We start from the raw sequence: 23,639 nt of genomic DNA, 5'->3' as shown, positions 1-23,639 counted from the left end.
CTGCTAGTTTACACCACCATCCGTTAGGTGAAGTGCAGTAAACCTCATCTGCATGTGTAGCAGTATCCAGTCCTCATCTCTTCTATTCTGTGCTCCCCGCTGCAAGCAGAGAAACCGGGGCAGCTGGCAGAGGAGACGCAGAGTGTGCCAGTGGCACCGCTGGTCTCTGTAAATAGTCCATCTGTACCGACCCCTCCCTCTCCTCCTCCCACCCCGCTCGCCACGTCTCCTGCTTCAGCACCCGCTAATTTGGCTCCCAGAATTAGAAATCCATTGAAATAATCTCTTCCACTGTCGTCTCCCACCGTTCCTCCTTCACAGTAAGCCTTTCCCTCGACTGTGCCGGCCATTTAAAATATGACTCAGGACTTGAGGGCTGCTCCGGCCCACTGGAGGGCAAACACATTAGTCTCAGTTGAGACACCGACCAATACGTGGACTGCCTGATATATGTAAAGTCAATTAGCAGGAAGGCTTAGGAGTTTCTGCTCTCCATCCATGTGATATAATAGATGGTCAGAAGAAAAATAAAGGTGGTAGTAAGGAATGGCTATGGAAAAATCTGGATTTTTGTGAAAATATTCTATTATCTGCCATGTAGAAAGTTACAAGAGAGTAGTAATAGGGCCATACTAAGAGTAAAATAAATAAATAAAATTATAAGAATAAAGTCATCAAATTAAGAGAATAAAATACACATGAATAAAGTTGAAATGACACGAGAATAGGGTCATAATTATACCAGAATAAAGTCCTAATATTAAGAGAATAAAGTCATACTAGAATAAAGCCCTAGTATGAGAATAAAGTCATAATAATGTCAGAATAAAGTTATAAAATTATGACAATAAGGTCATAATATTATGACATTCTTGTAAACTGCAGCTATATTATTTTGACTGTATTCTCGTATGACTTTATTCTCTTTATATTATGACTTAATTCTTGTAATTTTGGCTTTATGCTCAGAGTCTGTTAATATTAAAGTTTAAGTCTTGCCACATGTTTTTTAGTTGGCTTTCTGGACTTTGACTGGGTCATTTTAACACATGAATCTACTTGGATCTAAGGCATGTAATTGCAACTCGGTGTTTAGAATAACCGTCCTGCTTGAAGGTGACCCTCCAACCCAATCTCAAATATTTTCAGGCATTTTTTTTTCTTCTTCAAGAATTACAGTTTATTTGGGGAAATCCTTATTCGAATCAACAATTGTCAGGTTTTCCTAATTGTGCTGAAATGATCATCACCTCAGCATGATGTCACCACCACTGTGTGTGGCACTAACCTCAGTGTTGGTTTATAGCGTTTTGCATGCAGACCAAAATGCTACATTTTGGTTTCTCGTAACCACAGGGCCTTCCTCCTCATGTCTGCTGTTTCCCCTCCACGTCTTGTGACAAACTGCAAACAGAGCTTCTTAAGAATTTCTTGGTAACACTTTATTTGAAGGGGGTTGAATAAGACTGTCATGACACTGTCATAAACATGACATAACACCTGTCATGAACATGAATAAGCCTTCATGAATATTTATGACTGTTGTCATAAAGCGTCATTCGGTAAATTATGACACTTTTAATATAAAATTGACATTATTCAAAATGTCTTTGTTATGACAACTTGACATTAACCAAAAAATCATTACTGATATAAATTTGTTATAAAAGTATTGATGATTGCACTTTAAAAATTAGGTAACTTTATGTTATTAAAGGTAAAGTTTAAACAGTAATGATTTCCTGGTTAATGTCAAGTTGTCATAACAAAGACATTTTGAATAATGTCAACTTTGTATTAAAAGTGTCATAATTTACCGAATGACGCTTTATGACAACAGTCATAAATATTCATGAAGGCTTATTCATGTTCATGACAGTGTCATGACAGTCTTATTCAACCCCCTTCAAATAAAGTGTTACCAATTTCTTTCTACAAGTCTTTCAGAATTTTATTTGCAACATATTTTCAAAATATGAGTGCACCGATTGCAGTTTTCTGGCCTACTGCCGATTACAGTTGTTTATAAAGGACGACCTGCTGATTCCGATTTTGGTCGATGCCAATTTTGTTTTGGTCTCAAATGATCGGCTCATTGCCAAAAGTGCAGACATGATCCGATGGGCCGTTCTATCAGTACAACCTTTCTCACAGGAGAGCAGAAGAGGACGCTGACTGATTTTTAGACCTTTGCAGATGTAGATAAGATCGGTGGACTAGATCGGCTTTACATACGAGTGTCAGCCGATTACGATCTCCCAAAATTAAGGAAGTTTTGGGAGACTTCCTTAATTTTCCTTAATTAAGGAAGTCTTAATTAAGGAATTAAGACTTCCTTAATTCCCAAAATTAAGGAAGTCTTAATTTTGGGACTTCCTTAATTCCCAAAATTAAGGCAGATAACCGATTTATCTGCCGGCCGATTTATCGGCCAGCAGATAAATCGGTGCACCCCTATTTCAAAAGCATCTAATTTTGCATTGAAGTCCTATAATCACATTGTAATTTATGATTGTTGAAATGAAATGAAATGAAATGAAATTTTATTCGAACATGATACAAATACAAATAATTGTTGCGTGACAACATATAAAGACGGTCAAGGGTCGGCAGTACTCTTAAAAGACAGTGTATCAGGAATATTATTAGAGCAGACTCTCGATAGTGCTGCTACATAAAAAGATCCACCTTATGCCTGCATTCACAAACAACCCTCAGTTAGTCCCTTGTGCCATGATGAGCCTGTTTTGCCCGCAGTGGTCATCTGTACATGTGCATTTGGCTCTGTCGTGAAGGATTTCCAGGGACAAGTACATTCACCCAGATCATAGCGGCTGATTAAAATAGAAGTGCTGTGTTGTTACGCCAGGGACACACAGATAGCCACACTGGCACACACACAGTGACACACAGACAGTCGTTGCCACTGACACTCACCAACATCTTCTCCCCTGTGCGTGTGTGTGCATGCTGGCTCCTGCAGACTTTTTAATAACCTCTTTTGATTAGAATCCCCCCGCAGCAGCTTATTTAGGGCTGGATTTGGAGCAGGTTTAAAGGCCACTGCCCCCCAGGGGGTGCTCCATTGCACTTCTCTGTATTCAGATATGATGTCCTTGACACCTCTGTATCCTGTTCCCATTTTGCACTATTTTTTGCTGCTACAGCAACAGATGAGTAGCAGAAGTGTGCGTGTGTATTGGGAAAGTGGGCTCCTTAAACCAGCTGTTAACCTGTGTCCCTTCCACCCATCCCCATCCCTCCGTTTTTTACTCCACAGAGTCGCTCCAGGCAAGAGGACCCAGAGCAAGCTCGACTGAAACAGAAAGCTAAGGAGGTAAGCTGCTGCGGAGATCATTACCCTTGACATTTCCCCGACACCAGTGCATAAATTTTTCATGCCTCACTACATATGTAATGCCATTTAAAGTCGGACTTAAAAAAGTTTGAGGAATTATTCGCTCCGATTGATGCCAGTTTGGAAAATGATTCTCTGCACACCAAAGACACCCTCCACCTCCTCCACTCCTTTGCATTTTTTCCATCTGTTAAGCCTCCTTGTTATTGAATTCTGTCTATAGGAGAAATGCATAAACTCTCCATCAGGTTAAAAGCTTTATTTCACCTTTATATAGTCTAATTTTCACAATTATGCACATAATTTCTGCAAATGCAGTTAGTTTTATCTTACCTAACATTTTATTAGTAAAATAAATGAAATAGAATTTATTTTTAAAAATAAAGGTATTATTGAGATCATTTTTGTTCATATATTTTTTGACCTGTACACATTTTAAGTAAAGCAATATTATTTCAGGATATTATGATTAGTACTTTACTTATTTATAACATAATTTTTTAAATTTAAGTTTAAATGTAAATTAAATTCCTAGCGGCTTACCAACTCAATTTATCTCTTGGTAGCATTGCAGACAACATTAGCAAATTGACAAATTCCAGCACGTTAGCAAAGTATAGCGTAGTTGCTGATCTTAGCTAATGTTTGTGTTTGGAACAAAAATGACTGAACTACACAGGAAAAACAGGTCTTTGAATGTGTTGCACAATATTAACACATTGTCATGCACAGCTCCAAGATAGAGGAGATTCAGAGCTGGAATCCATGTGATTATATTGCTTACAACAAAATTAATATAAGACCGATCCAAAAGTGAAGTAAAAATCAAATGAATTAGAAATAAGTTACAGTTGCTGAAAATTAAACTGAAAACCAGTCAACAAGGTAAGTTTTAGGTTTTGTTGCCACTTTTCAGCTTATAGTCTGTATGTTTCATGTAGTGTTTTTTCAGCACAATCTCTTGATATTTCTCTTAATTTCTACTCTACAAATACTCCTGCATCAGGTCAGCTCTTTTGGCAGATCTGCTTACCCAACCATGCAGCATTCGCACAGCATTTACTAAATGCTAAATTGTTTGCAAACAGGTAGACAGTTCTGTAAAACATGCTTGAATGAGGGTTACTAAAATATGCTTCGCATTAACTTTTTTGCTGTAGAAAATAGTACAAAACTTCCCTCTATTCCCACTGGGCCCAGGTATGACACCCACACTGGCGTTGTAAATTAACAACTCTTTCAGACTTCCATTTTTTTTTGATAGGATAGTGATATATCTTCTTTGTTTCAACTACAGGTTTTGAATTGAATGGATTCCCAGTGGAGCTCCAGAAAGTAGACTACACATCTTTTAGCGAATGGTTAATGTTGTTTACGCAAACAAGACGGCTCTTTCACACCACAAGTTTGCTTTTTTGTTTTCCTGGTGTGTTTACACCAGAATATCTTCACTTGGTGTTGTCAGTGCTCGCTAACAAGGATCAAGAGCACTCTGTGGAGCCTCTGTACAGAAATTTGAGTAGGCAGAGGGATGAAACAAGCGAAACTCACCTGTTGTTGTTGATGTAGAAGTTAGGAAGCCAGCATGGTTTCTTCTAAGTAGTTTACTCTTAAAAGGAAAATGCTTTATTCATCCAGGGAAAGTATTTTGGGAATGTATGCACTTTTCTAGCTGACAAACTACTTTGGGCTAGCACATTTCCAGACTTTTTCCACCTGACAGCCTCCCGTTTAGTGTTGGCGTCTCCAACTCTATTTTCCGGCTTTTCTAACGTCCCTTACTGATCGGTTATGAAATGAAATGAAATGAAATGAAATGAAATGAAATGAAATTTTATTCGAACATGATACAAATATAAAATAAAATAGTGCACAGTAACAAGAAGTGCATAAGAAATTATTGAACTTGTGACCTTTGAATGACAAGTTGGCTTCTCTTACTGCACCTCCAGCGCTCTTGTCTTTTTTTCTTCATCTGTCCCAACCATTTCTTTCTAGCAACACTGAGCTCTGCTGCAGTTTTGAACATTCGCACTAGATCTCAGCCTACCCATAAGCCCAACATATGCAAATTAAGTGGTGTAATAGGCATCATGATAGTTGCCCCCGGGGGGGCCCATGTGATCAAAGTGGATCTCCTCCCTGTTAAGTGGCAGTCCGCTCGTCATCTGGATACGGCCAGATTAGAGCGTCGTGAAGAGACGCCGTCTTCGTGTGGCACATTTTCATTTTCGTCAGGAATTTTAAGAAGGTTCATTGGAAATGGTTACTTTATGTAACTACCCCCCAGCCCCCACACCCATTTTACCGACACACACAAACACCCCCCACTCCTCCCTCCTCCTCCAGCATCCCTCACCTCTTTCTGTTTTGCTTAATGGCCGTCGTTTCTCAGCCCCCGCGCCTCTCCGGTTTTCATCACCTGACTGGCTCAAGGGGACAGAGCTGGCTGTTTGTGTCACTGCAGAGTCTGTCGGCAGCTCACACATCTGCGCAAATTTCATCAGGATAATGAGCCCGAGCTGCTCTTCCAGGCGACAGCCAGAGGAGCCAGCCTCTCTGTAAGCCCCTCTGCACAAAGCAGCCACTGCCTCCACCAAACTACCATCAAATCGTACAGACGGAATCACACTGTTATGTTCTTCAACTAAATGTTTGCTTCAGGCATGGGCCAACTTAATATAATACTCAGCATTCAAAAATAAATTGTCGGCAGATTGTATAGAACTTGAAACGTCATTATTTAAAAATATTACTGAAAATATGGTCAAACTATAAATGCACACACAGTGCTCAACCAATCCTTTCTGAAAGGCATATTCACCGCATCATTCTATATGGAATATTGAAATTACAACTCACATTTTCTTAAGAGAGCACCCCTCCTCCTAGAGTCCCTCACTCAGCTCCTTCAGACTAGCGGCAGCAGCAATTAGTAAACATGTGGTGGACCTGCACACTTTTACAACTCAAGGTAACATGGTTACTTGATTGTGATATAAAATGGCTCTGCGTCCTTGTGAAATACATAGCATTGCCCCTTTAACTCTTTCTTTTTTCTTTTCCTTTCCTTAAAGATATACATCCAGTGAAGGCATCAAGGGCAGTTTAGTCTATTCAATTGGCCAGTATTGTTACTGGCATGCCGAATTTTCATGCATGTCAAGTGAAATACAATATCTTAGTAAATATTGTGTACAAGCATTCCTCTGCGATAACAGTATTGCACCCACTTATATATATCAACAAGCTGTAGTATATTCCCAAGTAAAGTGACAATGTACAAAATTTACCAGTTACCAAAAGTTTAGTCCTCCATTTTGTTGTATTAAGATTTTTCACATACGGTGCTGTGAAGGGGTGAACCATGCCTCTCACAGTGTGGACTTCTTTATTAAAACTACCTAAATACTTCCTCTTTTCCACAGAGATGCAGCTACTCCTAAAACAGCACCACTGACAGAGCCACATGCAAAAATTGTTCGCTGTTGCAGCTGCAGATTTGTTAAGCTCTAACTACAGCAGCACTCTTAAGGTAATCACTTTGCTGCGGATCTTTATTGAACTGAGAGCACCAACACACAGCCAGCGTTTCGATGTTTCAAAACTGACAGCTAACGACACAGTTACACCCACCTGGACCACCTGGAGTTGCTTTTATTTGAACAAATCTCATGCAAACACACTGATCAGTTATCACTGCATAGCAGACCAAGGGAAAAGTCAGGAGTTTGGAATATGAAGAACAAACTGAAGATGAGTCTTCAACAATAATGCAAAAACAACTGAAAGTGAATGAGAACAACATGGAACAACCCAGTTTAATGAGACTTTAATCTCTGCAGCAAAAAGTTACCATAGATGCACATTTAAAACTGCATTGATAAATCTGTTAGTAAGTTCCAAAAATGTCACTGTGATTGTTGTCTTAAGATAACCTCCTGTGTTTTGCTGTTTTTTGCAGCTTTACTTGAGCAGTAAGAGTCTCTAAGCTTTTCTTGTTCCATGGATTGGAGTCGGCGAAGACATTTGTTCAAGTACCAGAACCTCCTGAACCAAACTTTGACTCAGCCGGTTCTAACTGAAAAACAGCTATCAGCTTCATATATTACAGAAACCTTTTTTACTATGTACATCTTTTTATCTGTTTAGCAATCCATTACCATTTTAAACCCCCCTATGGCAATTTTAGTTTCTCTAAATATGTTTCCAGTGCCAGTTTAGAAAATTGTCACCTTAAAAGTCCAGATGCCTAATTGCTGCAGTTTTTCCACACAAATCAGTGTTTTATCTTATATTTCTGCACACACCTAATTTAAGTGCACAACAGTTTTTAGTTTTAGACTTATAAAATACTGAACATATTTGTGGCGAAAATGTTAGTGACACCAGAGAGATGGATTAACAAAGTGTAGAATGAAAGCTTAGCATAACCAAGTGACATCCTAATATCTGAAGTGTTGTTTGCTCAACTTTGAGTGAATAAAAGGAGGGTCCGTCAGATCCAGGGAAGACATTTGTCTTGCAGAGATTTTAACAATGAAAAAATTTAACAAAATGCAGACTTCATATGTTGAAAGGTTGTGTGATCTCATGAAATTCAAGTTAATCCCTGTTCAAATAGGGAAAGATCAGAGGATCTGGCTGGCCACGGGGCATTTGCTTAATATGACCACCCGCTTCATGCAAATCCACAATGTGTTCCCTATCAAACTTTAGCAAGAACCTGTAAAGCTGTGCAATCCAATGAAGAGACGCCTTCAATCACTGTTTTGACTGACATTTTGCAACGCTAAACGGTTGTCTTTGTGAATGTATCACTCTTGTACTGCAGACCAAACCCTGAGACTTAAGTAAACTTCAAAAATGGTAAAAGCTATAGCTGCAGAGATTTATTTAGGTTTTTTTTTTCTTTCAGGAGTGGAAAGATTATTTTAGGCCTTAGGTTTGTCCTGGAACATTTTTGTATGTATTTATGTAGCTATGCCTTGACTTTGGTTTGCAGATTTTCACCACTGAGTGAAAACAAAATTTTGTAACCAGCAGTCCTGTCACATATAGCTGCTGCAGAGGTGTAGTGTGAGAGATAGTCTGTTTCCTCCATTCACTACCATTTGGCCAAAAGGTCAGATGGGCTATTTCAGAAATGCCCCTAGTGAAAATCAATGGGCAAATCGTGGAGTTCAGTTCCTGTTTGTTGTTGTTGTTGGTGGGTCTCTGTGTTCTCACTCTCCCAGTGCTAAGGCAGAAGTAAGGGGGGTGGGGGGGTCAGTACTTGAGCACTGAGACCAAGAGAAAGAGAGAGGGATGGACACAGAGAGACAAAGACAAAGAGATGGAAAGCAAACGGAGGCTGTGGGGTTCGGGGACCAGTTAAAAGATAGAGAGGGAGTTAAGGCCGGTAGAGATACATCACAATGTCAGACACACAGACACACTGCAGCCATAAATTTATCATTGCAGCCACGTCTGCAGGCACAACTGGACACCAGGAAAGAGTGAGGTAAAGAGGAAGAGTGGAGAGAGGACAGGAGAAGAGCGACGACGGAAAAGGGAGAAGACAAATAGGCTAACGCGACTGACCAAAAACTGTCCAAAAGCTCCTGCTGGAGTCCGCCGAAAACAAACTGTTTCCTAGCATTGATATTTCTGCAGGATGTTCACATGAGCTGCTTAGCAGAGGGTTGCCCAAGCTTGACGTTCCAGAGAAGTCACAGAATATACAGTCAACTCACTTTGGGATGCAAATGATTCCTTTGTCCTACAAACGATTTCAAATAGAAGAAAACTTCTGATCATTTTCACAACTTTTTGTCAGTGGAAGCTTTTGTATATGTTGTCACAATTACTCAACACGTTTCTGTCAGTTTCTAATTACTGATGGTCACAAATAATCTCATCAATTTGGTAGTTATGATGATTTCTACTTAGTCATTCGGTTGTTGAACACCTTGGGAAACATCATTTTGGATCTAGTGCTTCTTGATGTAGTCAACACTAGTAGGCAAGTAAAAAGTACAAAAATATGTGCAGCAGCTGCCCTTCTCTGGACAGGATCCAAAGACGTTTATGTAAGTCTTGGTTACAGCCTTTAAGAATTATTCTGTTTTTCTGAAACAATGTTACTCTTGACGCTTAGGTTTGCATCAGGTCTGCAGACAGAGCACATTATTTAGCAACAAATTACTAAAGATGAACAAGCATGCAGAACCACCTTTTACCAGGGTGCTTGCCACACATTTAAGATTCTTATTTAGAAAAACAAAATCTTTTTTCCCCCCGTCACAAATAATGTCTTATTTGTGTTTCTTGTTGTAGTGTGTTAAAATGTGAAACAGGGTAATGGTTTAAGTAGCTTTGCAAGACAGTGGATATGAAAATGGTTGACTCAGGTTGTCTTTCACTGACTGACAGTCAGTGTAAAGATCTTAAAAGAAGACAGAGTGAGTGCTAAGCCTGTCACAGTAAGCAATAAATCAATTAATTGCATGATAAATTAAAATGACCTCGATAATTTCCATTTGCGTGATTGTTTTTCTTGTGTCACTCTTTCTAGCAAAGACTGGACGTTGTAAGTCTTCAGTCTGGTGCATTGGCCTCGACTAACCTTTTCTTGAAGGACAATTTTCTTTACAGAGACTTGATTATCTGTTTTATTTATTGTTTTAATTGTGTTCATTTATTTTAGATATTAAAATGTATTCCAGTTCCAAAGTTATAAATATTTGTTAGAAATGAATGTTTACTGATCTTGGAGAGAACGCTCTTGTATTATTTTTGCCTGCACCATTAAATAACTTGAAAATGATCTCAAAGCAACAATATTATCATTTATCGCAATAACTAATGCGACAATTTATCGTCCAGCAAAATTGGTTATTGTGACAGGCTTGGTGAGTGCTTCCCTGCTCTTTGCAGCACTTTTGTTTAGAATAAATTTTCTGTATCGTAACATATGATGTTTTATGACCAGTTTATTACTAAAGTGTTGCTCAAGTCTTGCCTGAACTCAACTATAAACCGTCCACGGTCCTACGCATATGTGACTTCTCATACTGCATAAACATAACATGTTAGATTAAATGACTTTCTATGCACCATTTCTATCTCTTAAATCTTTACCGTTTGATCGAGAAGCATCCACCAGGCTTTAACACCAACATATGGGTCTTGATTAGCTTGGCCTCCTTCACAAGTGATCGGGTCATGGAGATCCTGGAATCCGCCCACACTGTAATCCCCATCAGCGGCCGCCTTATACTTTTTTTCTCCGCAAAAGAGAGATTCTTGTGTGTCAGAGGACAATGTAGCTACTTCATAGTTTCCATTAGACTGGTTATATCTGGGAGTTCATAGGCGCTCATCCTCTGGCCCTCCACAAACCGCTCTGCTCAAAGAGGCGCTCTCGCCCATCAGGTAGGCCTGAGGGCGAGAGCCTGCTGCCCTCCTCCACATTCTCTCTCTTTCTGTGCCGATTTTCAAACAGAATTCCTGCTGTTCTGTGTGTCCCGACTCATAGTTATGTTCTTGTCTTCTGGCCTTAAAGACACAGTGCAATAATTTCACCGGACTTGCAGCAACTCGCACAGTAGACACACACAGATGCTCTGCTGAAGGGAAGGAAGCTTTTATCCCCGTTTATGTGTGCAATAACGATTGATTAGTTCAGTGTCTTTTGAGTTCGTACATGATTTCTTTTATTTTTCTATTATTTTAATTGTGTGAAAAACATCTTGACAAAGATAGATTAATTACCACATAAGAATGGCTTGCTTTGTCTCCCAGATATGCAGGCTACTACATAACACACTGTTACCCTATTTTTATTTGTTGCTTTGTTGTCTGAAGTCTCAACTTCAGTTTTTTTTTCTTAACCTCAAGACATATTACAATGGGAAAAAAACAGAAGTAGGCTTTAAAAGTACCTTTGGTGTTCCTGTGTGTTTTCGAATATTACAAAGTGCTGTAATGAGAAGGAAAACAACAAAAAAAGGAGATTTTGCCTCACAGGGAGATAGCGACTCGTCTACTTGCTGCACAAGCCTGTAGGTTCACTTTTCTCTTTGTGCGCCGGAGCACTCCTTGGGACTCCAGCGACAGGGGAATTGGGCGGGCTGAGCTACGCTGGTGGCGAGGTGTCAGCCTCCTGTGCCGGGTATACGAGCAGGAGGGAGGCAGGACATGTTTCAATTAGGCAACAACCACCACGTGCATGTGGATAGAAAAGGAGGGAAGATTAGCTTACCTGTGCCTGCGAACTTTTCCCTGCTGACCTCTTCATAAAATACACCTCCTTGTTCCGTTGTGCCCCACTTTCTTCTCCTTTGCGTTTGAATGTTAAGGTGTTGCTTTTGTCGAATTCTTGTGGGGAGGACAGTAGCCGGGGTCTTCGTGAGGTGATGCTAAGTGTGCCAGCCTGGCCTGCATGTTTCCATTAGATTGTCATGTTGGCTAATTAGAGAGCGGCAGCATGATTCACCTTGTTAATTAGGAGGACTTGCACACCATGTGCCTGCAGGCGGTGTGGGGAAGAAGAGCCCAGCCCCAAAGCCTGTTAGTCGCCTGCTGCCTGTGAAGATTCCCCTTCTCATCTACCTTCACTGCTTTTTTTTTTTTGATTTGGAAATGAATAAATCATTGAGATCGTCCTCTCTCGAAGTGTGAATATCTGAGTTCTCATCTTTTCCTGGATGCAAATTAGCCGTGATCAATAGGAGGTGACGAGCGGAGAATCTTAAAAAAAAAAAAAAGTGTGAGACAGGCAGAGAGGACTTCCAGATGAAGCATAGAATGAGACAAAGCGAGAACATTTAAAGCAGGAAATTTTCCCTTAGATAAGCAGTATTTTTAATGATCCCCACGCTCCGGCTGCCGATTCAGTACAACGCCATTAGAATTTGCTTAACAACGTTTTCTGACTTCTTTGTTAAACTCTTTTTTTTTTTTTTTGGCAAAATGTGAATTACAAATGTTATTAATAGGAATAAAACTTACTTCAAAGTCAGAATTTAGTGTAATCCAATGTTTCACTCAAAATGCCTTTATGTCGTTTGGTTCCTATAAAGTAAGTTGCAGATGAAGGAAAACCGCCAGGTCATGATAGTGACACTCACATAATGACCTTCGCTTCGGGGACGACTGAGGGCTCTAAATAATTGGTCCTGGTCCCTGGAAGCTCTTGGAGCTTCAGAAGAAAAGGAACAGATTGTGCCATGGCTGTTAGTTCATGCATGTATTTTGAATTCATCTCCATAAGTAAAATATTATAATTCCAGACAGGATAAGCAGAACCATTCACACAATACAGTGGTGGAGAGGGAGTGTTCAATGTTCTGGACAGCAAGACATGTAAACAATACGGTGCATCTCAGTTAATTAGGATATTGACGAAAAATTAGTTTCTTCCAGTAATTCTGTTGAAATGTGAAACTCTTATTGTATAGATTTGTTTTTTTATGTAGATTGGTATATTTCAACTGCTAATTTTGATGACGTAGACTCACAGCTAATTAAAACGTTCTTTGACAATGTGAATATTACAAAAGATTAGCAGAAAACATGTTTTTAATGCAGAAATACAAAATCGGACTGCTGACTTGACAGCTGTCTCAGGCAGCTTTGTCAAGGAGATTTGTCCACTGAAGGTCATTGCTAAACAAACTGACTCTTCAGAGTTCTATATAAAACAATATTAAGGTGTAGTTGAGTGGAAGGAAGAAGTTTGGGGGAGATGCGGAAAGCGTGGACTGTGGCTGGAGTCAGTAGCATCACACACAAACACGTTCAGGTCATGTTTCACAACATGAATCAGACACATTTCAAGGAGTGTCTTATCCGAGCTAGGGAGAAAATTGACTAATATTGCTAGGTGGTTTTGTTTTTCAGCAGGAATTACCCACAAAAAAATGCATTTCAATCAATCAATCAACTTTATTGGTATAGCACATTTCAGCAACAAGGCAGTTCAAAGTGCTTTACGTCGTAAAAACACAAAAGTACAAAGCCAAAAAAGACACCACGCAGTCAATAATTGAGAAAACCAGTAAACATTTTAGATTTTGTCAAGTGCCATTGTTAGTTTAACAACCATTGTATCACTGCTTTTCACTGAGTCTTTTATCTGCCAAGCGGCAGATAAAAGACACCAGAAATAATGCAAACGGAAAGCCACCTGCACTATCTAAACTCCTCAGCAGCTTATCATCTGCATGAAGATCACATTAATGTAGCAATTCATGCAATAGGAACCACAACTATGAACCGAACGCATTTACTGTGCACTACTTGAACATAGGCTTACAAATTCTTTCCTTTGCTGTAAGCAAAAAAAAACAAAAAAAAAAACAACAGAAATTATTGCGTGAGCCATATAAATTTGTGCAGTGAAGCTATATAATGAGTTTTGAAGTGAAGAACTGAATCAAACTTGTTTTCTCACAATGTTCTAATTTGTTGAAATGTCTATAAAATAATTTTTGAGGAACTCTCCTACATATAATTATTGAGAAGATGTGATGAATCCATGCATGTTTCCATCTAGAACACATTTTCGGCTCTTTGGAGAGTAAGAGTGCAGATGGGAGCGGAAAACCTTATTGGGTGCTTCAAATGGCCCCTCTTCCCTGCAGCAAATTAACTGCCAGGCACTTTGCATGAAGAAAAGCCTGAAGATGTAGCTCACAGATGTTCACGTAATGCTGCCCATGTGGGTGTCAGGTGAATGAGATGCATGTATTACCGACGCACATTAAACACATACATAAAGCGTCAACACACACTTGATAAGGGGTAGGAGGCTGGCACAAAGAAATGTGTGTTTTCATGGATGCAAGAATTTAATTTTGGCGTTGAAATTAAAACAGCTTTACTAAGACACCATCTACTGAACACAGTACATGCTCTATTGATCTGACAAAGATGATCTAATAGTTATGGTCCTTGATGGGCAGAACAATATTAACCGTGTACATATTGAACATTTATATGCAGCATTATTCAAATTGCTTAAGAGGAAAAAGGAAGTACAATAAAAGAAAAAAGTGGTTATAAAGTGGCTTAAGGACAACAAAGTCAACGTTTTGGCATCTCCATCCAAAGCCAGGATCTCAGTCATATGGCGCCATTGTGGGCAGATAATTTTGGTAAATCTTACTGACCTGGAATAAGAGAAATTGGGTCAGATTTAACTTCAGACACTGAGTGAGCAAAGGTTTTTGTGTCTTTTTATGCCATGTATGTGTACTTCCGGTTTCAACTGTATTTTGTGAAACTTTGTTCTGAATGCCGTTTAAAAATGTTCTAGAAGGTGAAGCTGCGGTAAATAGACATCATGAATGTCTATTTAAAAATAGACATTCATGATGGAGACACTACTCAATCACAATATTTCTTATTGTGGCACTATCGCTTTGTTGTGTCATCAGCACATGTATGACAAGAGATGTTGTAGTACATGTCAGTACTTTGACATGTTCAGAAATTGGACTGGAGTTTGTGTTTAAAAAGCTAAACTTGTTGTTAAACCATCTTGTTCAATGATCCTTTCAAAATATGTTAGATATTGTTGAGGCATTCAGATAAATCTCTAATAGATGTTTAATCACCTTCAGCTTCCATAGCCTGAAAAAATTAAGTCAGTCAAAGGAAGTCTCAACAGTGTTTTGCATTTTTGTAAAGCATTAAGGTAGTGCAATTAGACAGGCAGTCTAAGGTAGTGCAATTAGACAGGCAGTGTTATCAGTACTGCTTGACAATCATCAGCATACCTGCAGCCTGACACTGATATGGGTAAATGAGAATATAGTTGAACTTTGATATCCTGTAAAAAAAATACCAATGAGACGTTCTGCTTTTTCCAGCTAATATATTCAATTTACAGTAGACACAGCTCTAAGTTTACGTGTTTTGGGAGAGTATCTCAGCTTTATTTTCTAGCTTTGTTCTCCAAATCTGACCAAATGTGTAAGCTTTACCTTTACACCAGCATGCCATAAGAAAATGAATGTGGCGATAGCATTTTTTTTTTATTTTATTTTACAGGCAAATCCGAGTTCAACTAAACCAAGTCTTTGTATGCGAGATTACTTTTTTATTATCCCCTAACCACTTTGTGCTACTTTGTCTAAAAATTGGTTCTCCAACCAATGGAATATTGGTTTGGTTTAGTGCTGAAATTATATAAATATTAAAAACATTTCTATTTCCTGACACTCTCAGATAGTCTTTATACAACCTCCTGCAGCAATGCCTGAAGGCTGCTGTGTTGTGCATTGTAAAAGTTAAGAATTTACTTCCCCACCTAACCCTGGTTAAACTACTCGCTTTCTACCAATGGCCTTTATTAATAAATGCGTTGAACAAATGTAGCATATGTCAAGTCTGCATAATCATAAGAATCCTGCTGGTTGCTGTTCAACCACAGCTTTTCATGGGGGAGGGTTTGAAATGGTATATCAATTTAAACCCTATGGTCTGCCTTACATACTGTGGTCTTTGCGAGGCAGACAGCCATTTAGCTTCCTTCACAGCCCCACAGCCGCTTGTGACGTCAAGCTGAGCATGTTCTGCTCTACCAAGGACATCTGTCTGTAAGCGTCTGGAGGGCCGTAAGCAGCCCCCCAGGCCAGACAGAGGGGTGGGGAGGAAAGCCTTTGTTAGAAACAGCAGAAAAGGCGAACGGCAGGTTGGCCATAACTGCTCCTACAGCTCATCTCCCTCCCTGTGCCAGCCATATCAGAGAGGTTCTTGCTGTACTTTGGACATGTTTGCATCATAAGGGAACATAATGCTCTGCTGTCTGTGAAGAAAGAAAAATCTTTTATTTCTTGTTTTGCTCTGGAAAGACTTTTATTCTGATCCGCTAAATGTACAAGTGCAGAGTATAAAGATTGAGTTTTAAATATACCAAGATGCAATAAATAATTGCTATATACATTTTATTTGCTGTTTACTCTTTCCACTGTGTATAAAAGCAAGAATTAAGAATTGATATTTAATATGTAAAAGATGTGGTTCCAAAATTTATTCATGAAGGGACTTAGTGGAAACCTTCGTTCTAAATAATTAATTTCAAATAATATTATTATGAAACTGAGTGAACATGTCTTTCATTTCCACAGTTATGTATTAAACTTAGTAATGGAAATGTTTTTGCATATGCTAAAACTTTAATTTTTATTTCAACTCGCATATTAGTTTGTTTTTCACCAGCTCTTCTGATTTGACTGGCGTTGAATTTTCTGCAATTTACCAACACCTACAGCTCTTTGCAAATATTATCGTACCTCTTGAAGCTTTTCGCATTTTGTCATAACAACTGCAAACTATTTTTCACAAATCAAAACTGAAAAGAATGCCTTGCCTCTGTATGTAGCTGTCTTTACTCCTCTACCCTTTATTTAAATCCAGCGCAAGACAAAGAGGAATAGTTGAAAGAAATCTTATTTGCAGTTTGCTCCAGCCCATGTAAGGGGACATGACAAAACATGTAAGAAGGTGTTCTGATCAGGTCAGACCAAAGTTTAACGTTTTGACCTGAAAGTTGGTGGTGGAAACTTGTACACATATGTAACCCTTGGCTGTGAGAGTCGAGTCCTCGTTGTTCCCTGGACTCTGCGTTGTGTACTCTTTAAGGTTTTCGTCGGAAGGAAACAAGACTCTGACACACTGCGGTTTGGGATCGTGGTTGTGACCGTTTATTCGGACCACCTGACAGCGATGCGGCTTCGACCTTTAGAATGCAGAGCAGAAACTGCTTGTCAACTTTCATTCACGCAGTTATTTTTTTTTTGATTTACAGATGCAGAATATATATATAAAAAAGAAGAAAAGAAGACAAAATGATACAAAACTAACAATGATACAAAACTAACTAGCTGAACATTAAAAGTAACATTTTGTTACATTGAGGAGCTGGCGGTCAGTATTGCCTACCTTTAGAATGCAGAGCATAAACTGGCCGTTGTATTACCAGCGCACACTAACGAATGCCAAGTACGGTGTCCTTCAGAGGACATTCTCCACAAAGCTCCACAACACAAAGAGCAAATCCAACACTGACATGCGCCGACACATTCAAGCACTTCCCTACACATACATTATATGTCAAAGTTTGTGATTGTAACACAAGAAAATGTTAACTTGTTTGAAGGGTATAAATTATTTTAGGGGTTACTATATGCTGCCATCTGTAAGTATTAACTCCTGGTGTCAGTTTTAATGGGCACAGAAAACATTAGAAAGACTTTTAGTGTCCTAATGTGTTAGTTGCTAATCAATGCTAATTGATACCCACAACACATTATTTAAAATTATTTAGAAAATTGCATATTTTTACATGAATACATTTTATTATGCCACCAAAATGGTGTCACATAACAGTGCGCTTTAGGTACAGAAAGTAAATCCTGTATCTGACAAAACCACAGATCAATTTTTCTGCATTTTTTGACCTTTGTTAATATAACTTTACAAGTCCTAGTTCCTTGCCTGCAAAGGGCATAGAGGCAGACTGGAACCATTGGTATTTAAGTGACTTCAGATCAGCAGGTGGTTATGTGGTATCATTAATAGGAGCTGGCAAATGTATGCATCCTGCCACATGATTATTCTTCCCGTCTGGTACAGCTCTTAGTGATGACCTTTTATTTAGTTACTGGGAGTGGTTGTACTTGTTGTTAAACATCGACGACATGGAGAGCTACTCCAAGAGAGCACAGAGAGAATGTAAAACGGATTTCTCATTCATCACCACAAAATCCCAAAATATCTAAAACCTGCTGTTGTTGGAATTTACATAAACTTAAAGCTAATTTAAATGGTAAATAAAAGCTCCTTGTGTTTCTTCGCAGCGTGAAAGACGACATATTTCATGTTGGTTGTTAACCAAATGGTGGGTTCTGCTTCATGGCACCAGATTGAAATCAGAAATCAGTCTCCGAGTGTCATGGCTTCCCCTTCACTGACGGGAAATGCAGGCTCGCAGATGGTGAAATGAAGTCTTCATTTATCATGCAGTCATAAATCCGAAATTGCAGGCAGTTGCTTTGGGCGCTGGGAGCCCATGCCTGGTGCCAACTGCCAGCCAGAGATGCCGGCATCCTGGTGCCGTTAGGGAGATAGCGAACCTCTCCTGCTGTGTGCGTTGCGGCGGGATTCTTTAAGGTCAGGCCCGAAAAGATTTATCTAGTTCTTATGGCAAAGCTTGATCAAATCTGCAACAATAACATTAGGGACAGCGACTGATCGTCCAGCCACAACGTCCGCATTGTAACTCATGTACTTCAATATGTAGTTATTAAAATTCACATCAGAAAGTTATCCATATTATTACTATTAATTAATGAATATTCTCATGTATTCCTGTTTTTTTTTTGTGGACGTCTATTGTAAAACGAATAAGTAAACAAGGTTTATTTATTCAGCTGCTATTAATTCACCTTCTTTGTCAGCGTGTTTGAATCTTTCAGCAGTTTCGCTGTGCTAAATGTGAAGTGGCAACACCCTAAAGGGCATGCCTTGCCAGCAGGGTTTTTAGGAAAAAATCAGAGGCAAGTACATGCACATTTTAGATCAGATGGTGTACTCCAAAGCAACCTTTTACAAAACGCCATCTGAAAGCAACATGAATTTTTTTTCCCCCTCCCTGATCAGACAATATACATGCCTCGCACAAACACCAGCGCCCAGCGAACACATGCTGAGAGATAACATAAAAGAACATGAAAGACATCAAGGCGCACAATTGATTGTCCCTGTTCGCTCCAACCCAGGCCTCTCTCCCCCAGCAGGCAGGCACACAGGCAAGCTGGTTGGTAGGCATTCCCTGTGCTGCTGTGGCCAGGATTGATAGGCACGTGTATGTGTGTGCGTGTGTGTGCGCTCTGGCACCCTCCGTGCCTTTGCCTCAGGCCATCACACCTCCACCCAATGGAAAGGGCAGCTCCTAGCGACGCTGGGTCCGCCCACAGCCCTGCAGCTAAACATGACATTACCTTGGGCACTGCCCCTCCCAACCACCCACTTAAACATCACAAACTGCAAAAATCAAAAAAGAGCAGGGCTATGTGACTGCACACACACACACACACACACACACACACACACACACACACACACACACACACACACACACACAATCTCTGTGTTCTGTTAATGGCTGACGACGGTCTTCCATTTTGTTCTGATCAGGCAAGCATTCTGCTCCCACGATACAAGAGGATAAGCAGAAACATTAGTCGCATGTCTTTGTTTCTATTTATCATTTGATTCTTGATTCACTTTAATATTCTTCCTCTCGCTAGTTGTGTTTACAAAACTTAGTTGCCTCAACTGGTCAGGAAGTACCAAAATGTAATTAAAATAAGTCAACATTTGTAATTTTTGTGTTAAATGTTTTAGTCAAAATACTAAAACACACATTAGCCGCTTTTCCATGGTTGTGGCTTTAACCAGTTCTTCCACAGTCAGCTGTGGCCAGATCTGTCTCTATTTGCAGATCATGTGCAGCTCCTCCCTGTTTATCGTAACCACTTGAGGGGTGGTATAAGCCGGGAAAAACCATGCATTGTGCGGAAGAGATTTAATTGACAGCAGACTGCACTCGTTGACTGAGTTAGACTTTAATCTTAACTACTTGATACTTTTGGCTGTTTGTCTTTAAGGTCTTTTCACACCTGTTAGTCTGGTAGACTCGGTTCGACTAGGGAGCAGAATTGCAACATTTGTTAAGTTTTCAGCTGCTGTGATTTGCTTTTACACTGCATTGCGTTAAACAAACCAAACTCTTTGAAAAATCATTTTCCCTTCCTCACCTGTGGTGGCTCTGCACCAAGAGTCACCGAAGCAAACGGCATGGAAACTTCAAAAGAAGAAGAAGAAGACGGGAGCTAAATTTTATCTTTGCAAAATGTAAACAAAAATGCAGTAGCATCAGATATCAGTGGTTGTTGGATTTCTCTTTTGACTTTCTTCCTCTAGCATTAATTAGATTTTCATATTTGTTTAGATGGTACTTACCCAGAATGCCCTGCCCTATAGTTCACTTTCTGCTTTTGGAGCAATCTCTGGTCTGCTTGCATCCACATATGCATTTGAGCCGCTTCAAAGTTCACTTCTACCAAACTGAGACAGTTTTTGGGAAGACTAGATTTTGCTTTTTTGGCCCACATCAGAGTTCAGTTATGGATTCACATCCGCTCCAATGAACCAGGCTTTCTGGGGAACCTTGTCATATGCCACTTTTATTAGCTGTGCAGTATTTTTTTCTTATGTTCTTATGTTGTGTGATTCTGTATGGTTCCATTTACCTTTAGTTTGCTCTAAACATTGTGCCACAGTCGTCCCACAAAATATGTTAACGCAATATTTGACAGACTTGTATAAAAAGCTAAGAAGTAACTCTTATGACGCCAAACTTTGTACTTAGAGGTGTATTAGGAATGCACTTCCTCTTTAGACACTTTTACCAGCTGTTGAGGAAAGGTGACAATTACCTGTAATTCCATCTACTGGTTAAATAGGAACTGCAGCACCTTAACTGTGCCTGTAGTTAAATGTATTAAAGCTAAACGGTTGCAGCGCTGTTGCACCTCAGCGGTACATCCGTGGCTTTGAAAGACCCATTGGTTTAGGTGAATGGAGACTGGCAGTTTTGGTTAACAATTTTCATACGATGGATTGAATTTTGCTTTAGAATATTCTTTTAAAACCTAACCCCGCTGTCAACTTCTCCACAGCCTCCACAGAGGAGTTGGGTTTATGCTGAGAGTAAATTACACACAGGAGGACACTATTTACTGACTAGGTCAGTTGCACCAGATTTTATGTACGGTAGACAGACTGGATGCACTTAAGACATTTCTGATTTTTATTTGTAAATGTTTTTCAAAACCAGGTATTCTTTTTCTTCCAATTCACAATCATGTTTCACTGTGTTGTAAAAATTTCAACTAAATGCATAAAAACTTTGTTGTAAAATACTAAAATATGAAAAAGGTCAAGTAGTGTGACTACTTCTGGGCTGGGGCTGCATTTATAAATGAATAGAGAACCTTGTGAGTAATGCAGGACAAAACATGACTTTATAAAATGTGTGTTCTGTTTTCACTAGATGCAGCAACAAGAGCTGGCCCAGATGAGACAACGAGATGCAAATCTGACAGCACTAGCTGCTATTGGACCTAGAAAAAAACGCAAACTGGACTCACCAGGGGCAACACCATCAGGGACTGAGGTAAGAACTGGAACAAATTAAGGGTTTTATGGTCTTTCTAGGTGCTGCTACTAAGTGGTTTCACACGGATCTTTGCCACAAGTGTCTCAATCTAAAGCAGCTGACTTTTTCCCTTTAATTCATAGTGTTGTCCTGCAGATAAAACTTTGAATCCACAAAATGATCTAATTGGTAAAGCTGGTAATAATGTTATTTTATGTTGTCACATTGTTCTGTAGACAATGAATCAATAATGAAGTAATGTGATATGGTGTTGTTACTGATTAGACCATTTTTGGCAGCCAGCAGTTGCGACTGCTTACTGCATAAAAACACCTTTTTTTCCCTGCTGTTTACTGATAATAATATAGCAGTTCGCCTGCTACTATTTTCTGTCTGTTTCGTTCCATGATCAATAGCAAATTATGTTTTCTGGTGCAGTATGGTATTGTTCAACAGCACATCTTGTCCCACCGTCATTTAAAGCTGACTTTTGTGTCAGTGATAATTTATGATTTAACTGCGTAATCTCCTTTAATGTTGCTGGTAAAATCTCAGACCAAAGTCAGTAAAGTTTTTAGACTGTAGCATATTGTAGCATATTGAGAATTAATGGGACTTAGACCAGAGGACTTTTATCAGTGTTTACTGCACGTTGCACTTCTGATGCATTCTTTGACCTTTTAGCCATTTCACCTTCTCTGACTCCTGAAAATGATATTGTTTACTGATTTAAGAAAAAAAAAAGAAAAAAAAAAAAAAGTTGCGCATATTGTTTCAGGTTCAAACAGGAATCACTGCTAATCATTATGGTGCGGCTGGTATTGGTTTCACCTTGTAAGTCTTGTTTGTGTGTGTGTTACCATGGCAAAATGTGGTCTCGGTCACTCGACGCCAGCCATTACAAGAACCACATCAAAAGAGAAGGTATGAGTGTCATTAAAGAGAACAGAGCACCAAAACACCTTTGACTTTGATAAATTCTCCATTCCAATAAAATAAAGGTTAAACTATTTAGCTACAGTTTTCAAAATTATGAGTTAAAGTAACCAAGCAGTCAGACAACATAATGAGTGCATCATTTTGTAAGTGTGTTTTTCGGAAAAAGAACCAAGAGACAAGTTTGGATAAACAAAAAATGGGTGCACAAAATGTCAAACAATCAAACTTTTTGCATGGTGCTGAGTCTCAAGCTTTAGCAGATATTTACTTTTCAACACAACAAAGACCTGAATCATAAGCCCCATTCACAAAGCACTTCCAGATGGGATTACGGCTTCTTTTTGTTATCACAGTGTGTTTTGTGAAAGAACCGATGTAGTGAAGAGGGTAAAAATCAGCTGATTACAGTCTATACCCACAGCCCCTCATCAGCTGCCTTGTACAGAGTCAAGGTGGCTTCACATTTTGAGGTAGTGATGCAGTGACAATGTGTGGTTTGTGCAGCCAACCGGCCGCCAGATATAAATTCAGCTCTTAGGAGGAGTAATAATGATGTTGATGATGCACAGTGTTTTTAAAATCTGAAGTCCGTTTATGATAGCACCAGTCTCTGCTTGTAAAGAATGAATGGTAAAAGGGAGCTGAAGAGTAAGTTGGTTTGTTGCAGGTTTATGGTAGAAATATTTTGTAGTAGAGTGATTCCACTTCCTACTCAACATTTAATCCCACTTATTAATGACAGGCATTTAAAGGTTAAATTATTTGTTTGTTTGCTGTATCAGCGGATGGATAGCTGAAATAATATTAACTGGCATCTGTACTGAGAAGCAACTTTTTAATCAAGCTCTTAGTTCTTTTTTCAATTATGTAAAAAAAAAAAAGATAACTTATTTGACTGTTTCTTCTACACTTTCAGAAGTTACTTTTCCATTCAAACCAGCCACTCAAAGCGTGTCAGACTTCAGCCACATTCACCTAATCACACTAACAAACGTGCACAAATTCATATATTGACATTCGCAAAGGTTTGACTGCACCACAAACTTCATAATTTAGTTGAGCAAACGTGGATGTGATGTCCGAATAACACACTTTGGGTATATTCACAATTCTTGAATGGTTTACACT

The 23,639-nt window shown here is 39.2% G+C and overlaps 1 protein-coding gene across 1 annotated transcript in view; it reads left to right on the top strand.

Annotated features, from left to right (window-relative positions):
• The window catches only part of LOC106951989 (transcription initiation factor TFIID subunit 4-like), a 102,602-nt gene that overhangs the window by 44,524 nt on the left and 34,439 nt on the right, over positions 1-23,639 (top strand). Inside the window, exons 12-13 of the mRNA XM_015039807.1 lie at positions 3,281-3,337; positions 21,468-21,590. Of these exons, the coding sequence (XP_014895293.1) occupies positions 3,281-3,337; positions 21,468-21,590 (180 nt within the window). The remainder of the gene's footprint in view (positions 1-3,280; positions 3,338-21,467; positions 21,591-23,639) is intronic.

This window comes from Poecilia latipinna, unplaced genomic scaffold (assembly GCF_001443285.1).
Source record: "Poecilia latipinna isolate Pla-1442-1.1 unplaced genomic scaffold, P_latipinna-1.0 Scaffold485, whole genome shotgun sequence".
Lineage (NCBI taxonomy): Eukaryota > Metazoa > Chordata > Actinopteri > Cyprinodontiformes > Poeciliidae > Poecilia > Poecilia latipinna.
Note: the sequence above shows the minus strand (reverse complement) of the source record. Positions and strands in the feature narration are given on the sequence as shown.